General features: G+C 33.0%; 1 protein-coding gene across 1 annotated transcript; it reads left to right on the top strand.

Moving 5' to 3' along the window:
• Window positions 1-1,797: 1,797 nt before the first annotated feature.
• On the top strand, window positions 1,798-2,417 carry LOC103507579 (cuticle protein 7-like; the record flags this gene model as incomplete). Its single annotated transcript, XM_008472070.2, has 1 exon — window positions 1,798-2,417. A coding segment is annotated over one exon (468 nt), but the record flags the coding sequence as incomplete, so codon positions are not given.
• Between the last annotated feature and the right edge of the window lie 15,294 nt (window positions 2,418-17,711).

A 17,711-nucleotide genomic window follows, 5' to 3' on the forward strand; every position in this document is an offset into this window, starting at 1 on the left:
TGACAGTAAAACGTAAAGTATGTACTACCTTCTAAAGGTTGGATTTTCAATAATATTACAATATTCTATTACTTATGTATAAAATTTTCCATTTTCTCTAATTCACAACATTCAGGTCTCCTGAATTTGCTCGAACTTTTACTCAGTAAATATTTGACACCTACACTAAAGGTTGGAATTTCAATAATTTTACAATATTCTATTACTTACGTATAAAATTTTCCATTTTCTCTAATTCACAACATTCAGGTCTCCTGAATTTGCTCGAACTTTTACTCAGTAAATATTTGACACCTATTTTTGTTCCTAAACAAAAATTTTTGGGATAAGATTGATGTAGCTTTCATATTCTCTTCTATTGGTGAAAATTTTCTTGGCTATCCTGACGCTATTTGCTAATGATGATCTAGAAGGGATAGTAGACAGCACGAAAGAAAATATTAGGATAACAATAAATGGGGTGATATGATTTCATCCCTGCATTTTTTTCTTTTGTTCCTAAACAAAAATTTTCGGGATAAGATTGATGTAGCTTTCATAATCTCTTCTATTGGTGAAAATTTTCTTGGCTATCCTGACGCTATTTGCTAATGATGATCTAGAAGGGATAGTAGACAGCACGAAAGAAAATATTAGGATAACAATAAATGGGGTGATATGATTTCATCCCTGCATTTTTTTATTATTAAATTTTCAAATTACTTTAAAGAAAGAAAAAAAAAATACAAGTAATTTTATATTTCCATAACTTTATGATCAAAAAGCTTTGACTGAATCTTTATACTTCCCTGGGTAATAGGTAGGAATATCATATTCGAGGAAGATAAGGGAAAAACTATAAAACTTATCGTAATTTAATGATTTTTTTCCTTTTGGCCTTAAAACATTTTTCCTGGTGAAATAATTTATTGTGATAATTATATTAGTTCAAACTTAATGGATTTTTTTTTTTTTTTCCAAGAAAGCTTGAAGGAAAGTTTTATGATAAACAACGAGTGTTTTAATTAGATTTCTTAGTATAGTATTTGAAAATTTAATAATAAATCAAATTAATAAAAATTTGTTAGATTTATGACCTCACCTATTCTTTGTAATTTTCTAAGTAGTACACTATTTTCTTGTCCTTAGTTGAACTCTCCTCGCAAGTGGCCGATAATTAGGTGACCACTGACTACTAGATCCTGTATTGATTATTTTCGCGGATTTGGCAATTTTGTTCGCGGATTTGGCGATTATGTTCGCGGGTTTCGCGATTATGTTCGCGGAGAAAAACTAGATCAAATTTACTCCTACAACTTTTCTCTACTTGCCTCGATAGTTTTACTGGCTAAGACGTTCGCCTGGTAAACAGGGGCGCATGGGTTCAATCACAGCCTATCAGACACTGCAAAATACCTATCTCAATACAGTATTATTATTTTCAAGTGCTTAGTACGGTAACAGGTACCTATGTAAAAGCTTTCATAAAATTTGAAAGCATGCAATTTGCACTATTCAACACTTGAATTAGTCCATAGATATTCAAAGTTATTACGATGCTATGGTAGTACAGTAGTACATACAAAAATTTAAATTCCATTATTGTTGGTATGCGCGTGTGAGAGTTGCACAGTAAAGTAATCCGTTGTGTTTTGCAGATATGCAGTGCTGTACTGATACAAACGTTGTTCTTGATTTCAAAATGCCCTACATTTGCTCAATCTGTCGCACAGTAGTACATACAAAAATTTAAATTCCATTATTGTTGGTATGCGCGTGTGAGAGTTGCACAGTAAAGTACTCCGTTGTGTTTTGCAGATATGCAGTGCTGTACTGATACAAACGTTGTTCTTGATTTCAAAATGCCCTACATTTGCTCAATCTGTCGCCTACCACAATGTGATTGGTCCTCATACAGATCCCTACAACGGATACCCGTACTATGGTTTCCAATATGGCGTCTCTGATCCTTACACAGGAGATAACAAGGAGCATCATGAGAGTAGAGATGGCGATGTAGTACAAGGAAGCTACAGTCTCCTGGAAGCTGATGGCAGCATTAGAACGGTAGACTATCACGCAGATCCAGTCAATGGCTTCAATGCCGTTGTTAGGAAAAACGGAATCCCCAATCAATACGGAAACACTCTCCCAAACCCGTACAATTACCCGTTAACGAACGTAAATCCCTATTATAATGGAGGCTTAAGAAACACTTACGCGTCTCCTTACAGATATTACAATCCGAGTATTTATTCGTATAACAAGCCTTACCGGTATTATTAGAGCTGATAAAATTTCTATTTTGCCGAATCTCAAGTACGACTTTCTTCGAAGAAAAGGATAATAATTCCTTGTGAACATCTCCTCGAATCAACTTTTCTATACTTTATCGAGATTTTCTTCGTGTATTTTTATATTTATTTATTTTCAATACGGAGAACTAAATACTTTGATATTTTTTGCTTCTGCCTGTTTTAGTTACCTTTTTTTACTATCGATATTTATTTTCAATACGGAGAACTAAATACTTTGATATTTTTTGCTTCTGCCTGTTTTAGTTACCTTTTTTTACTATCGACTCAATAGTATAACAAGTCTTACCGGCACTAAAATTAAGGGTTAGCATTACACGATATTATTTGCCTTGGGCAATGTGTGTAATTCAAACAAACTACCTACGTGGCTTTTCACTTTTCAGCAAACAGCCAACAGACGAGCTGTTTTATGTTTAGCACATTGCATACTACTAGAATTTTAGGGGTTTATAACTGTAATTCAAACAAACTACCTACATGGCTTTTCACTTTTCAGCAAACAGCCAACAGACGAGCTGTTTTATGTTTAGCACATTGCATACTACTAGAATTTTAGGGGTTTATAAATCCTCTTCGTTTTCTTGTTTTTATTTGCTTTGAGCGATAAGATAACCTACCTTTTTCCTGCCTGGTCCATTTATACTCGTAATACAATTTTCCCTAGAGGGAGTTTTCGTAGGCATCGAAATAGTCAAACTTTATTAGAAGTAGCTACCTACCTACTCGTATTCTTTTCATTTTACAACTTGAGATCCAAAGAGTAAAGTTATGTTTGTATGAGCGGAAAAATATTCATATTTTTTACGCTAATTTTATAACCAAACAATGAAAATCATTTTTTCCTAAAACCATACTCGTAAAATCAATTGTCTAGGGAAAACCTTATTAAGAGGGAAATGTATGGAAGACGAATAGATATAAAAATTTACGCAAATTTTGTAAAAAAAAGTTTATAGCCCGGCAAAGAAAAGCACATAATCCGAAAGCTTCATGCTGGAGATTGAAATATAATCTTGCCTGAGCTTATTTCATACTTTTTACCAAACTGGTGTGTGGTATTAAACGTTTCAGACTGCATCATCCATCTTTTATTTTTCTTTCTCCTTCGAAGAAAAGTTCATGCCACAAGGTGCTGTCGCCAAATATTTCGGTTAGACTACAAAGGTGACAAAATTTCCCAGTCAAAAATAATTTCAAATTGCATAACCTGATTGCAATAACATTACACATTTCACATTTGATACACCTCTCAATTTAAATGTAAAATAACAATAAAAAATAAATTGGCCATATTGCACAATCCAAAGATGTTATGTTATTATTTCACAACCTTCATACTTATCCATGATATAAACTGGTAAGTATCTCTTTACGTCTAGAGCTTCAGAACAATAAGATACAAAACACCTTCATTAAGAATGATTTCAAAACCCCACACTCTCTCGCATGTTATTATTTCACAACCTTCATACTTATCCATGATATAAACTAGTAAGTATCTCTTTACGTCTAGAGCTTCAGAACAATAAGATACAAAACACCTTCATTAAGAATGATTTCAAAACCCCACACTCTCTCGATTTCTTTAAACGTTTTAAATGAAAATTTATTGATCATTGAAAACCAAAGCTTCTCGTTACTCGTACCTATAGGGTTTGAATGAAAATCGAACACGGACTGATGGTTTTGAAATTTTGAATTTTCAATGATAGCAAGCTATTTTCATTCGAATTTGAATGCTCAAGTACCTACCTAAGTAGACAAATGAGTATTCCTAAAATTTAAACAACGTATTTACCACTCGTCAGTTTGCGAGATTTCATCAACCATTCGACTGAAAAATCGGTCTTGTGAAGACAATATTTTTGAGAAGCAGCTAGAATCAACGCCACAGAAAAAAGGTTGAAACTTATCGTCTGGATTGAAAGTTCAACGAATTCCCCCGCCTTTTGAATACAAATCGGCGATTATGTATTTGAAGGAATGTCAGTGTTACGGTGCAAATCTTCTATCATAAGTTTCAAATTGTCATACTTTCGTAATAAAACGAGGGGACTGATCAGATATTGGGATCTTTTAACCATCAAGAAGAAATCTAAATTCCAAGTTCTTGTTCAACACAAACTATTTCACAAAATTTTCTCTCTCTCCCCTAGTGGGTTTGATTTTATAAAGGAGCTACCTCCTACCTATGACAGTTTCCTAGAGAAAAAGATAACGGGAGAAATGTCTTTGAGCAAGTGATGTCTTTTTCCCAGAACCTTCCATTGACGACGCGAGAACAATGTGATATTGGCACATCCTCCAATATTGTCATACCATAATGTCCAGGGCTCTGTCATTCTCCGGGCTGAAAATTTACATAATGCCCAACTTAAAACGCTCAGGATCTCTGAGAACGAAAATAAAAGGGAAAAGGAGCTGATATTGAACAAGAAAAACATCAAACTACAGTAGGTGAGTAAAAAAAAAGTAAAAAAACTTGTAGCAATTTCTTCAACATAAATCAGGGCTGCACAAGTGTAATAATTGTCATAATTAAGTCTTCAGGTGAGATCATAATTCCCTGACCTTTTTTTCTTATATTTCACCCCCTTTGTGTGTAAAGAAATCGTCTCCCCGTTTCTGGTAAACACAAGTAAGTAAGGGAGAGACTCAGGACGGCTCGTGCTATTTTACCTGGGGTGCACCATAGGTTGTTTTTTTTTTTTTTTTTTTTTTTTTTTTTTTTTATTTTAGGTATTTTATCAATCATTTCCTTAAAGACGTTCTTTCTAAAATAGGTATAAAGGGGTATATCTATTTATTTATTTATTTATTTAACCCTGATGGTGGATTTCACCAATCTAATCGGTCATGACTACCGTAATAGTCTTTAAATGGTCAGAGCACAGGTTTGTCACTTCACACTCACGTTCATACGGTATGTCATAGACACAACATTAGATAGGTACCTCTAGAAAACAATTCTACTGAAATAGGTCATTCATTCAATTCAAACAAAACGTTTTCTCAAGAATCATGTAGGCATATTCGTATAAAACGTTATTCACTGAATCTTGGACAGGCTGGGCTTTGTTTTGAAGTTTCTTTTCTTTAATGAATAGTTTCTTACAATGTCAATGACAATACAGGATGAATGCGGAGATCGGAGAGATTCTGCGAAATTAAAGAAAAGGGGGATGATGGTCCCTTCAGGATTGAAGTCAGGAGTTTTCATGAACTAGATTACCTTTACAAACACGCTTGAGGAAACATGGGTATTCGAATAAACGCCGATTTCACTGATGTACCAACCGAGGCTTCGAATCCCACTGGGGCCAATATAATTTCGTCCTTCTAATTGTTTTCACTCAGCTTTGTGTAAAAGTAAAATGTATCACCTAGAACATTACAAGGAGGTACTACATCAGTAAATGACGAAGGATAATCCATCTCTTACGCATAATGGCCTTGGAACATTTCCTGTTCAAGAAATATTCAGCAATTCCTACCAGGAGGTAAACAGCATGATTCATAAATCACCGGAACTAATTCTGATTTAAGTTTGACATGCGGTGGGTTTTAAACCCAACAACCATTTACCCAGATTCTCTTCAAATTTCGCAAAGTTTTTTTTCTCTCTGTAATTTAGCTACCTCTATTACTGTTTTGGGGTATCCTTGAATTTACCAATTCCATTTTATATTACAATAATAAGTATTGTATAATAAAGGCTGGGTATCATATATTATAAATCCATCTCTTACGCATAATGGCCTTGGAACATTTCCTGTTCAAGAAATATTCAGCAATTCCTACCAGGAGGTAAACAGCATGAATAGCAATTTATTTTGTTGAGGATCCTTTTGCCCATTTCCTCCTAAAAATAATAGAGAACACTTTTCAAGCGATTTTTCTGATGTGTCTTTTTTTCCAGCAATGTCCACTGTAAGTATCTTCCCAAAATAATAAACATGAATACGTTTGCGTCCCATTTAAATTAAACACCTTATTTTGGACTAATGCTATCAACTCTTTTGGAAGAAAAACTAAAGGGGGATGATGGTCCGTTCAGGATTGAAGTCAGGAGTTTTCCTGAACTAGATTACCTTTACAAACACGCTTGAGGAAACATGGGTATTCGAATAAACGCCGATTTCACTGATATACCAACCGAGGCTTCGAATCCCACTGGGGCCAATATAATTTCGTCCTTCTAATAATTGTTTTCACTCAGCTTTGTGTAAAAGTAAAATGTATCACCTAGAACATTACAAGGAGGTACTACATCAGTAAATGACGAAGGATGTAGTGATGATGTGATTATTACATGCTAGGTACAATAAATTGGTGAATAGTATTGCTAGGAACCTAGGTATTTCATCTAGTAACTTACTTTTGGGGTAAAGAAATCTAGGTCATGAAAATCTACTGGGATTTGAACCCGCGGTCTTCTGTTTACCAAGCGAGCGCTTGACAACTGAGTCATCAAGGCAGGGATTTTATAGGTAAGTACATACTTACATGTTTTGACTTAGGTACTATAGTTGTCCGTGTGCACACCCCTGGAATCAAACAAGAATATCTTTCAGCCAGTAATGATACACAATATGTCTTGCTTGACCCCTGCCCCAGGGGTAAAATTCAAGCAGCACATTATTTTATTTCGGTATCAAGGCAGGGATTTTATAGGTAAGTACATACTTACATGTTTCGACTTACTATAGTGGTCCGTGTGCACGCCCCTGGAATCAAACAAGAGTATCTTTCAGCCAGTAATGATACACAATATGTCTTGCTTGACCCCTGCCCCAGGGGTAAAATTCAAGCAGCACATTATTTTATTTCGGAGAGGAAAAAAAAGAGAGACAGGACACAAACAAAGACATAACACAAGGGTGGGTAAGAAAAAGAAGACAAACAGAATTCATTATTTCTGGACGGTAAACACCCGGGAATACAAACATGTAGGTATGAAAATAAAGAACACAATGATGTGAGAGACAGGACACAAACAAAGACATAACACAAGGGTGGGTAAGAAGAAGAAGAAGAAGAAGAAGAAGACAAACAGAATTCATTATTTCTGGACGGTAAACACCCGGGAATACAAACATGTAGGTATGAAAATAAAGAACACAATGATGTCTTAAACTGCTCTCGATTTATTTCACCCCTCTCTCGACCTCGTGGTCATTTATTGTGCTAAAGGCCACGATCAAAAATTTATAAAGATGTTCCCTTTTTTTCGAAAAGGATTAAAGTTAATTTCTTCTACCAATATTTACTTTACGTAGTTTATCGACTGCTTACAGTCGTACTTATTTGAACTAGGAACCAGTTTATTATAATTTTTCTGAGCGAAATCATTTCGCAAATGTGAACAGTGAACACTCGAAATTTATTTCCTGGATGGAGATAAAAACCCAGTAAAGCACCTATTCAGGAAATGAAAAAAATATTTTGGGGCTTGGGACCTTTGCAAGGGATCGTCGGAAAAGCAAGACACAGTCCCTTCTAAAAATTTGAACGTTGGCAAAATTTTACTAGAGCTAAATCCTTCAAATCAACTTTGGAACTGTGCTCGAAATTTATTTCCTGGATGGAGATAAAAACCCAGTAAAGCCCCTATTCAGGAAATGAAAAAATATTTTGGGGCTTGGGTCCTTTGCAAGAGATCGTCAGAAAAGCAAGACACAGTCCCTTCTAAAAATTTGAACGTTGGCAAAATTTTACTAGAGCTAAATCCTTCAAATCAACTTTGGAACTGTGAGGTTTTATTAACTTATTTCTGATTTTCAAAGTTCCAAACACTTACTGGTGGGTTTAAAATACGACAACAAACATAAGCGGGCTTTCAAAATTACTGAAGTAAATAAAAATGTAGGTAGGTATTAGGTATTTAAATCTAAAAACCTATTATTTTTCAAAACCGTATAAAAAAATCTTCTTGTTATTCATGGGAAACTGCATTTCCACATTCGATTAAAAAAATACAAGATTTTTTTTTTTTTTTTAAGCTTGCAAACGACAACAAACATAAGCGGGCTTTCAAAATTACTGAAGTAAATAAAAATGTAGGTATTAGGTATTTAAATCTAAAAACCTATTATTTTTCAAAACCGTATAAAAAAAAAATCTTCTTGTTATTCATGGGAAACTGCATTTCCACATTCGATTAAAAAATACAAGATTTTTTTTTTTTTTTTAAGCCTGCAAAAAAGCTCGCGCGATTAAAATGTACTGGTATAACACATTCAAATGAGAGATGGATTTCGTCAGAGTTATTTTTTTACCTACCAGGATCGTGTTAAAGATTGCGAACTAAAAACCACGAATTAAAACAGTAGGTATTCACAGATGAGTTCATTTATTAGATGTAAATAATTAATTGTTTAATTGTTAACCAGCAGGAGTCGGGGGTTTGTGTTCTGTCTAATTCTCTCAGATGTTTTAATTTAAACATTTACAAAATTACTTTTCGAAAACAAAAGGAGTAACTGTATTCACCTATGTACTTATAAGTTTCATATTACATTCAAATGTAAAAGTTTGAGATGTAAGGAAATTAAAAATGGTCTTGGTTTTACTGACGGGTCTTTATATCTACAAATCATCCATAAGCAAGTAAGTAGATAGGTATCTACATTAAAATATCAAGTCAGTAGGTAATTCAAATAAATAATGACTCCAAACCAATACCTGTATTATGAAAATAGTGCTAATTGAAAAGGGCAGAATTAGTCCCATCAACGAAACATAAATATTTAGCTTTACCCGAACAAAGTAGGTAGGTACTGGGGACCGCTTCACAGAAAATTAAAATCTAAATACATCTAATGGAGTTGAAATCAAAAGGAATTACCCGGTGAATGATAAATTATTTAATTAAATTCCATTTTATTTTTGAATAACATGTAAAATGTTACAATAAACTTTATTGAAGTGTGTGCATTGGGTTTTGTGAAGAGTTGAAAGTTTGCCGTAATTACTCGATAAATATACAGAAATACCTTCAGCAGGCCCGGAGACCTGAAATCAGGATCAATATGAAAAGTTGATTACCCATCATATTGAGATAAAAATTTCCATTTCTGGCCATCACAATCTAATTATCCGAGTTCCATCGTAGTTCTAAATCTTATTTTTGATACCTACCTACATGCAAAAATATCTAGATCAACAGGTTAAATTTGTACAAAATCAGTATGGCCTGAGTAAGGATGAACGCTAAATACGGGCCTCAAAGTAAAAAGGTACGATATGTTTTGTAATTGAATTTTCTCTAAAACCATACAACAAATACTCGTACCTATATTTCATCTAAAAATTTCAAATTGACTTCATAAAGCCCATTACCTACCTCTTGTTTCACAATACCGTGTATATTCATATTTGCCTACCGTTTACATCATTGGAAATTTACATATTCACTTATTTTCAGATTCAAATAGAATTAGCAAAAAAACAAAATAAGAACCGATTAGGATTTTGCAGAGATGAAATGGGATAAGTTAGGGGGTGTTAATAAACATATTATATTGTATCATTAGGTTTTCGTAAAATAAAAGGGTATTTCCCTAAGGTGGCTTGTGTCTTATTTCATATCACGTGAGAAGGGGGAGCTACTCAATGAATAATCGAAACAAATGAAACAATATTCACAGACAGACGGAAAATTTTCCAACTTTATACATATTTTGGTCTCCTGATGCCTAAGAAGTAGGTAAGGATCACTAAAAATTTCACGATCCTGAGCAATGTACAGACAGAAGTAAATTTTTTGTCTGTATTAGAAGTACACTATAAAAAAGCACCCCAAACACAATTTTGCCCATGTACCTCTTCCCTACCCCCCGAATAAATTTTTACGACGTTACAGCACAATGCAATTATTTGGGTTTAATAAATTTGAACGATTTTAAACAGATAAATTACCAATATTGGCTATTTAGCCGAACATTTTTCTCGGAGCATTTCATCAATTCCTCTCACCCCTTCTACGTATATGGTTTGGAGAGAGTTTTCATTTCTGATTGGGAACATCACAACTTTCATTGATTGAAAAATATGGAACTCGGAGAAAAACTGCTTAGAATGAGATCTGGATTGTGGAGCAAAAACTTCCATAAATATGGTCTTGAGATTATTTAATAAATTTGAACGATTTTAAACAGATAAATTACCAATATTGGCTATTTAGCCGAACATTTTTCTCGGAGCATTTCATCAATTCCTGTTTTTAAAAAATCATAATGATATGATAGGAATGAAAAATTTCTACGTCTTCCCCCTGGGAATTTTTGGAAAATGTAAACACGGATTGCTAAAAAAAAAGCAGTGTGAAAAATATTTATTATTCATAAATCACCGGAACTAATTCTGATTTAAGTTTGATATGCGGTGGGTTTTAAACCCATCAACCATTTACCCAGATTCTTAAATTTCGCATAGTTTTTTTTTTCTCTGTAATTTAGCTACCACTAATACTGTTTTGGGGTATTCAAAAATAATTTAATTCCATTTTTATTTGCAAATACAGACATTTTCGTAAAAAATCTAAAGTTGCAACATTAGGTACTTAAAGTTCCTGAGAGAACAGTATTCGATTTCAAACCTCAAAATGAGTGAGTAAAAAGGAAGAGAAAGGATTTTTCCTCATAATTTTATTTCTAAAAAATCCCTTTTTGTCAATTATGCAAAACTGAAAAATTAATTGAACATTACACTACAACGTGTGCTATGTTTCATTTGTTGTTAATAAATCAGCCGTACATTGTTTACTGTAATGTTTGATATCTTTATTTGACAATGTTTACTTTTGGATCCTCGATTGTTTTTGTCATTTGAAGAGAAAGTTGTGAGCTAAGTGTGTTCGCTTTCCTTTCAAGAGCTTTCATGGGTTCGAGTGTTGGGTAATAATGTACCTACCTACTTTGCTTACTTGCTTGAAAGCAGGTTTGCTATCAGGATTAATCAATGTGTCAAGTAGCTTGAAGAGCAATCTTTATGTTGTATAGGTACCAATGAGATCAGTTGAATCTGGTCAAATTACATTCCACTACTAAAGTACATCAGCAAAAATGTATCTACTTCTTTGTGCCAATAAATATAAAAATGAAAAATCTTTATAACTAAGAACATATTAAATCTGAACAAAAATATATAAAATATCTACTTTCTTTCCTTTATTATACCTACCTACAGAGCTCATTCAATTTTTTGAGTTTTCATTTTTATTCTTAAATGTTTTTCATTCTTATTGTAAGTATCTAATAAATAATGCAGATTGTTTGGAATAAGTATTGTCGGAAAGTTTATACGGGGTATATTGTTGATATCAAATAGGTATGTATCAGGAAAGTGAGCTTTGGTTAATCTCAAATTTAGAGGAAAATGCGTTATTGTTATTTTCATTGGACTTAGAAGAAACAAAAACCTTCTAACAATGACTTTGTAAATGAAGGAGATACCTATGATGAAAATTATTGTTTGCTTATAATATGTCCCGGATGCAAAAGATTTTTCTCTTCTAAAAAGTTTCAGCATAAAGTATTTCTCAGCTTCTTCCTTTTCCAATTGCCAACATACACGGTGTTTTGACGCGACGCGATGTTGCTATGATTTTAGTTGGTCCGTCAAATTTTGTTGCATTCTTCTATTTCTTCTTGTGCCCACTGGCTGTCTGAAAGAAATATGTATAGGTAAATAGGTATGGAGGTAATATCAGAATATGATCTTTATTCTTCCGGGTTCTTCCGATTTCACTGCATCCTATATGGAATTTTACTAGTATTAAATACAGCGCATCACATCAAACGCCTTAAATTTATATCTATTTGAATATTACTTTTCCCCTGCCCCCCCCTTCGAATATTGAATTTTCCTCGTACTTTAGAGGGCAATAAAATTATAAATTAATATTTTTATACATCTCAAGCCATAAGATTTTTCAAAGATAATAATATATTGTATACTCAGCAAGATAAATCTGAGTTATTATTGTTACAAAATAAAATATTTTTATGTGCAGAATATTTTTTTTAAATATATTAATATATTTATACTGTCGAATTCAAATAGGTTGGAAAAATAACGTAATGAGCTATGTAAAAATGAAAATACTCAATAACAAACGAACGAATGGTGTATTTTGACATGGAGCTTATTGCAAATTGGAATTCAAATTTGAGTTTTAAAAAAGCAGTGACAAGGCCGATATGTTTTTGCAAGCAGGTAAACTCGGCTAACAAGGCTTGCTAAAGATAAACAATGGAAAGCCACTTTTTCTTTGAGCAATTCTGTACCACCAAAAGCTGATTCATGAAAATCAATTATGACTTTGTTGGTCTTCAAGTGGAAAAGAAAAATGTCTTCCCGAAAAATGTAACAAATATTCAGGTTAAATTTAGAAATACTCGGTACTAGTTCAACTAGTAAGGTTCAAGCATATGTTACTTTTAGCTATATTGTTACACTTTACCAATTCAATATTCCATTGTAGATACATACTTTGAAGAGTTTGCATGTTAAACTTCCATGAATCAAACTTCAATTTACCCTCAAATATAATTATGAAGTAATTATTTCATATGTCGCATACCTACTTCTTTCTATACAATACATATTTGGTCATTAATCATCATTCCAGATCATTGTAGATACATACTTTGAAGAGTTTGCATGTTAAACTTCCATGAATCAAACTTCAATTTACCCTGAAATATAATTATGAAGTAATTATTTCATATGTCGCATACCTACTTCTTTCTATACAATACATATTTGGTCATTAATCATCATTCCAGAAATCTTCTTTCAAAAACTAGAATTTACTTCATTATTGCGTTTTGACCTCTCAACTTCATGTTCATACCTTCTGTTATTATGATTCAAATAATCATTTATTTGCGCGCTTCATTATTGTACGTATAAATCGTATAATTCAAATCTAAATCAATTTGATATTTTGGATAATTAATTTTCGTCTTCTTCGTATTCAGTGTTACCGCGAGGTCTCATCCAAAAATTAATTAACAGAATTTTTGTGAATAAAGATAGGTACCTACTACACCATTATACTGATCTACCCAAAATAGGGCACATTTCACAGAATACATAGAGGAGATAGGTACTTGTTTTAGATTTTCAGAGGGTATGCACTTTTGTGAATAAAGATACTACACCATTAATACTGATCTACCCAAAATAGGGCACATTTCACAGAATACATAGAGGAGATAGGTACTTGTTTTAGATTTTCAGAGGGTATGCACTTTTTCTCTATGAAAACCTTCACTTTATCCTCAGCCCAATCAATTCTTCACTCTTCTTAGGTTTAAACTTCTTACAAAAGATTAAGAGCTCAGGCTATTTCAAGACCTTCTCGTCAAGTAGTTGAACTTCCTTTCAAAGATCACGTCCTGATTGAAGCAACTAATCTAGCTTTCTTTTCTCCTTTTGTATATTAGGAAGGTACTTGATGCAAAACTAATAACAGGTGTCTAGTGTAAGGCCAAGTGTACATAGCACATCACACACCGTGATTCTTCGGTATAGCATACGAACCAGAACTATTATTGTTGGTGGATGTGACCATTTCACCAATGCAATGTCCAACATATAGACTTATAGAGGGAGTGTTGTGATGGCTTATCATTTTAAAGTTGGACTTAAAAAACAACTTGGCTTTTTTTTCGTCCTTCAATTTTTTCCCTGAACTTTTTTTAAAATGTTTCCTTGCAAAAAGATAAATACCTACTTAAAGTAATCTTCTTAGACCTACCTACATGCAAAAATATCTAGATCAACAGGTTAAATTTGTACAAAATCAGTATGGCCTGAGTAATGATGAACGCTAAATACGGGCCACGAATTAAAACAGTAGGTATTCACAGATGAGTTAATTTATTAGATGTAAATAATTAATTGTTTAATTGTTAACCAGCAGGAGTCGAGGGTTTGTGTTCTGTCTAATTCTCTCAGATGTTTTAATTTAAACATTAACAAAATTACTTTTCGAAAACAAAAGAAAGGAGTAACTGTATTCACCTATGTACTTATAAGTTTCATATTACATTCAAATGTAAAAGTTTGAGACGTAAGGAGATTAAAAATGGTCTTGGTTTTACTGACGGGTCTTCTACAGAGTACAACACAACGGAAATCTTATTTCCAAACATATTCCTACTATCTACCTACCTATCATCCATAAGCAAGTAAGTAGATAGGTATCTACATTAAACAAGTCAGTAATTCAAATAAATAATGACTCCAAACCAATACCTGTATTATGAAAATAGTGCTAATTGAAAAGGCAGAATTAGTCCCATCAATGAAACATAAATATTTAGCTTTACCCGAACAAAGTAGGTAGGTACTGGGGACCGCTTCACAGAAAATTAAAATCTAAATACATCTAATGGAGTTGAAATCAAAAGGAATTACCCGGTGAATGATAAATTATTTAATTAAATTCCATTTTATTTTTGAATAACATGTAAAATGTTACAATAAACTTTATTGAAGTGTGTGCATTGGGTTTTGTGAAGAGTTGAAAGTTTGCCGTAATTACTCGATAAATATACAGAAATACCTTCAGCAGGCCCGGAGACCTGAAATCAGGATCAATATGAAAAGTTGATTACCCATCATATTGAGATAAAAATTTTTAAAATGTTACAATAAACTTTATTGAAGTGTGTGCATCGGGTTTTGTGAAGAGTTGAAAGTTTGCCGTAATTACTCGATATATATACAGAAATACCTTCAGCAGGCCCGGAGACCTGAAATCAGGATCAATATGAAAAGTTGATTACCCATCATATTGAGATAAAAATTTCCATTTCTGGCCATCACAATCTAATTATCCGAGTTCCATCGTAGTTCTAAATCTTATTTTTGATACCTACCTACATGCAAATAGCCATTAAAGGACAGGGGAAAAAGTTTTGAAAAGCCAAATAGCTATCACAGCATTGAACTTTCAGTAATCTCTGTTCTTTTTAAAAATACGACTAAAAACAAGTTCTAAATGCATAGAAGATAACAAAATCCAGTGAGATATCAGTGTTGATGGGCGAATACTATGGTTAAACTCAATTACCTATAGGGTTTGAATGAAAATCGAACACGGACCGATGGTTTTGAAATTTTGAATTTTCAATGATAGCAAGCTATTTTCATTCGAATTTGAACGCTCAAGTACCTACCTAAGTAGACATATGAGTATTCCTAAAATTTAAACAACGTATTTACCACTCGTCAGTTTGCGAGATTTCATCAACCATTTGAATGAAATTCATGTTTCGACTGAAAAATCGGTCTTGTCAAGACAATATTTTTGAGAAGCAGCTAGAATCAACGCCACAGAAAAAAGGTTGAAACTTATCGTCTGGATTGAAAGTTCAACGAATTCCCTAAATACGGGCCTCAAAGTAAAAAGGTACGATATGTTTTGTAATTGAATTTTCTCTAAAACCATACAACAAATACTCGTACCTATATTTCATCTAAAAATTTCAAATTGACTTCATAAAGCCCATTACCTACCTCTTGTTTCACAATACCGTGTATATTCATATTTGCCTACCGTTTACATCATTGGAAATTTACATATTCACTTATTTTCAGATTCAAATAGAATTAGCAAAAAAACAAAATAAGAACCGATTAGGATTTTGCAGAGATGAAATGGGATAAGTTAGGGGGTGTTAATAAACATATTATATTGTATCATTAGGTTTTCGTAAAATAAAAGGGTATTTCCCTAAGGTGGCTTGTGTCTTATTTCATATCACGTGAGAAGGGGGAGCTACTCAATGAATAATCGAAACAAATGAAACAATATTCACAGACAGACGGAAAATTTTCCAACTTTATACATATTTTGGTCTCCTGATGCCTAAGAAGTAGGTAAGGATCACTAAAAATTTCACGATCCTGAGCAATGTATACAGACAGAAGTAAATTTTTTGTCTGCATTAGAAGTAGACGAAACAATTTGGCGAAAACCCCCTTATGGAAGAACCTGCCATTAGAATTGAAAATCTGATAATGAGATTGAACTTGGAGGCAAAAATTACACGCAGACAGAAGTAAATTTTTTGTCTGTATTAGAAGTACACGAAATAATTTGGCGAAAACCCCCTTATGGAAGAACCTGCCATTAGAATTGAAAATCTGATAATGAGATTGAACTTGGAGGCAAAAATTACACGAGCCGACCACACTCAAAACTGACATTTTTCCATAATAGAAACATCACTATTAAATAATAATTTATATGTATAAAAACACATTATTTTGTACACATTACATATGCAGCAAGTCAATTACGGCATTAATCTGCATACAAAACTCACGCTCACAGAAAAGGTTTAAGGTTTATTCTTCCGTGACATTTTTCCATAATAGAAACATCACTATTAAATAATAATTTATATGTATAAAAACACATTATTTTCTACACATTACATATGCAGCAAGTCAATTACGGCATTAATCTGCATACAAAACTCACGCTCACAGAAAAGGTTTAAGGTTTATTCTTCCCTTAATTTTTTTTTTTTCGAGATCAATTTTCGAACATACTCTGCACACATACATTATGTTCTGATGCTTCCGGTTCCTTTGCAGCACAACGTCAAGTTTTGAAAATGCCTCGCTCAAAAAGCAAAACACTTTAATACGCCCGTTCTGCTCAATTAATTTTTTTCTCCAAATTTTTTTCTCACCCCTTCTACGTATATGGTTTGGAGAGAGTTTTCATTTCTTGTTGGGAACATCACAACTTTCATCGATTGAAAAATATGGAACTCGGAGAAAAACTGCTTAGAATGAGATCTGGATTGTGGAGCAAAAACTTCCATAAATATGGTCTTGAGATGTACACATACTTTGTATTTTGCTATTTGCAAATACAGACATTTTCGTCAAAAATCTAAAGTTGCAACATTACTTAAAGTTCCTGGGAGAACAGTATTCCATTTCAAACCTCAAAATGAGTGAGTAAAAAGGAAGAGAAAGGATTTTTCCTCATAATTTTATTTGTAAAAAATCCGTTTTTGTCAATTATGCAAAACTGAAAAATCAATTGAACATTACACTACAACGTGTGCTATGTTTCATTTGTTGTTAATAAATCAGGCGTACATTGTTTACTGTAATGTTTGATATCTTTATTTGACAATGTTTACTTTTGGATCCTCGATTGTTTTTGTCATTTGAAGAGAAAGTCAGTTCCCCAAACTATTTTTCATCCATTTGATTTCTTTCGCTCAAATGTTCACGAAAAATCATCACAAGCTGCTCCTTCAAATAATAAAACGGAACTTTTTAAAAAAAAGCCGCACTCAAAAAGCACTGCAATAATTTACCGTAATGACCTGGTTTCATGCTAGGTTCTTTTACAAACAAAAAATAAAAAAGGCT

Source organism: Diaphorina citri, unplaced genomic scaffold (genome assembly GCF_000475195.1).
Source record: "Diaphorina citri unplaced genomic scaffold, Diaci psyllid genome assembly version 1.1 scaffold326, whole genome shotgun sequence".
Classification (NCBI taxonomy): domain Eukaryota; kingdom Metazoa; phylum Arthropoda; class Insecta; order Hemiptera; family Psyllidae; genus Diaphorina; species Diaphorina citri.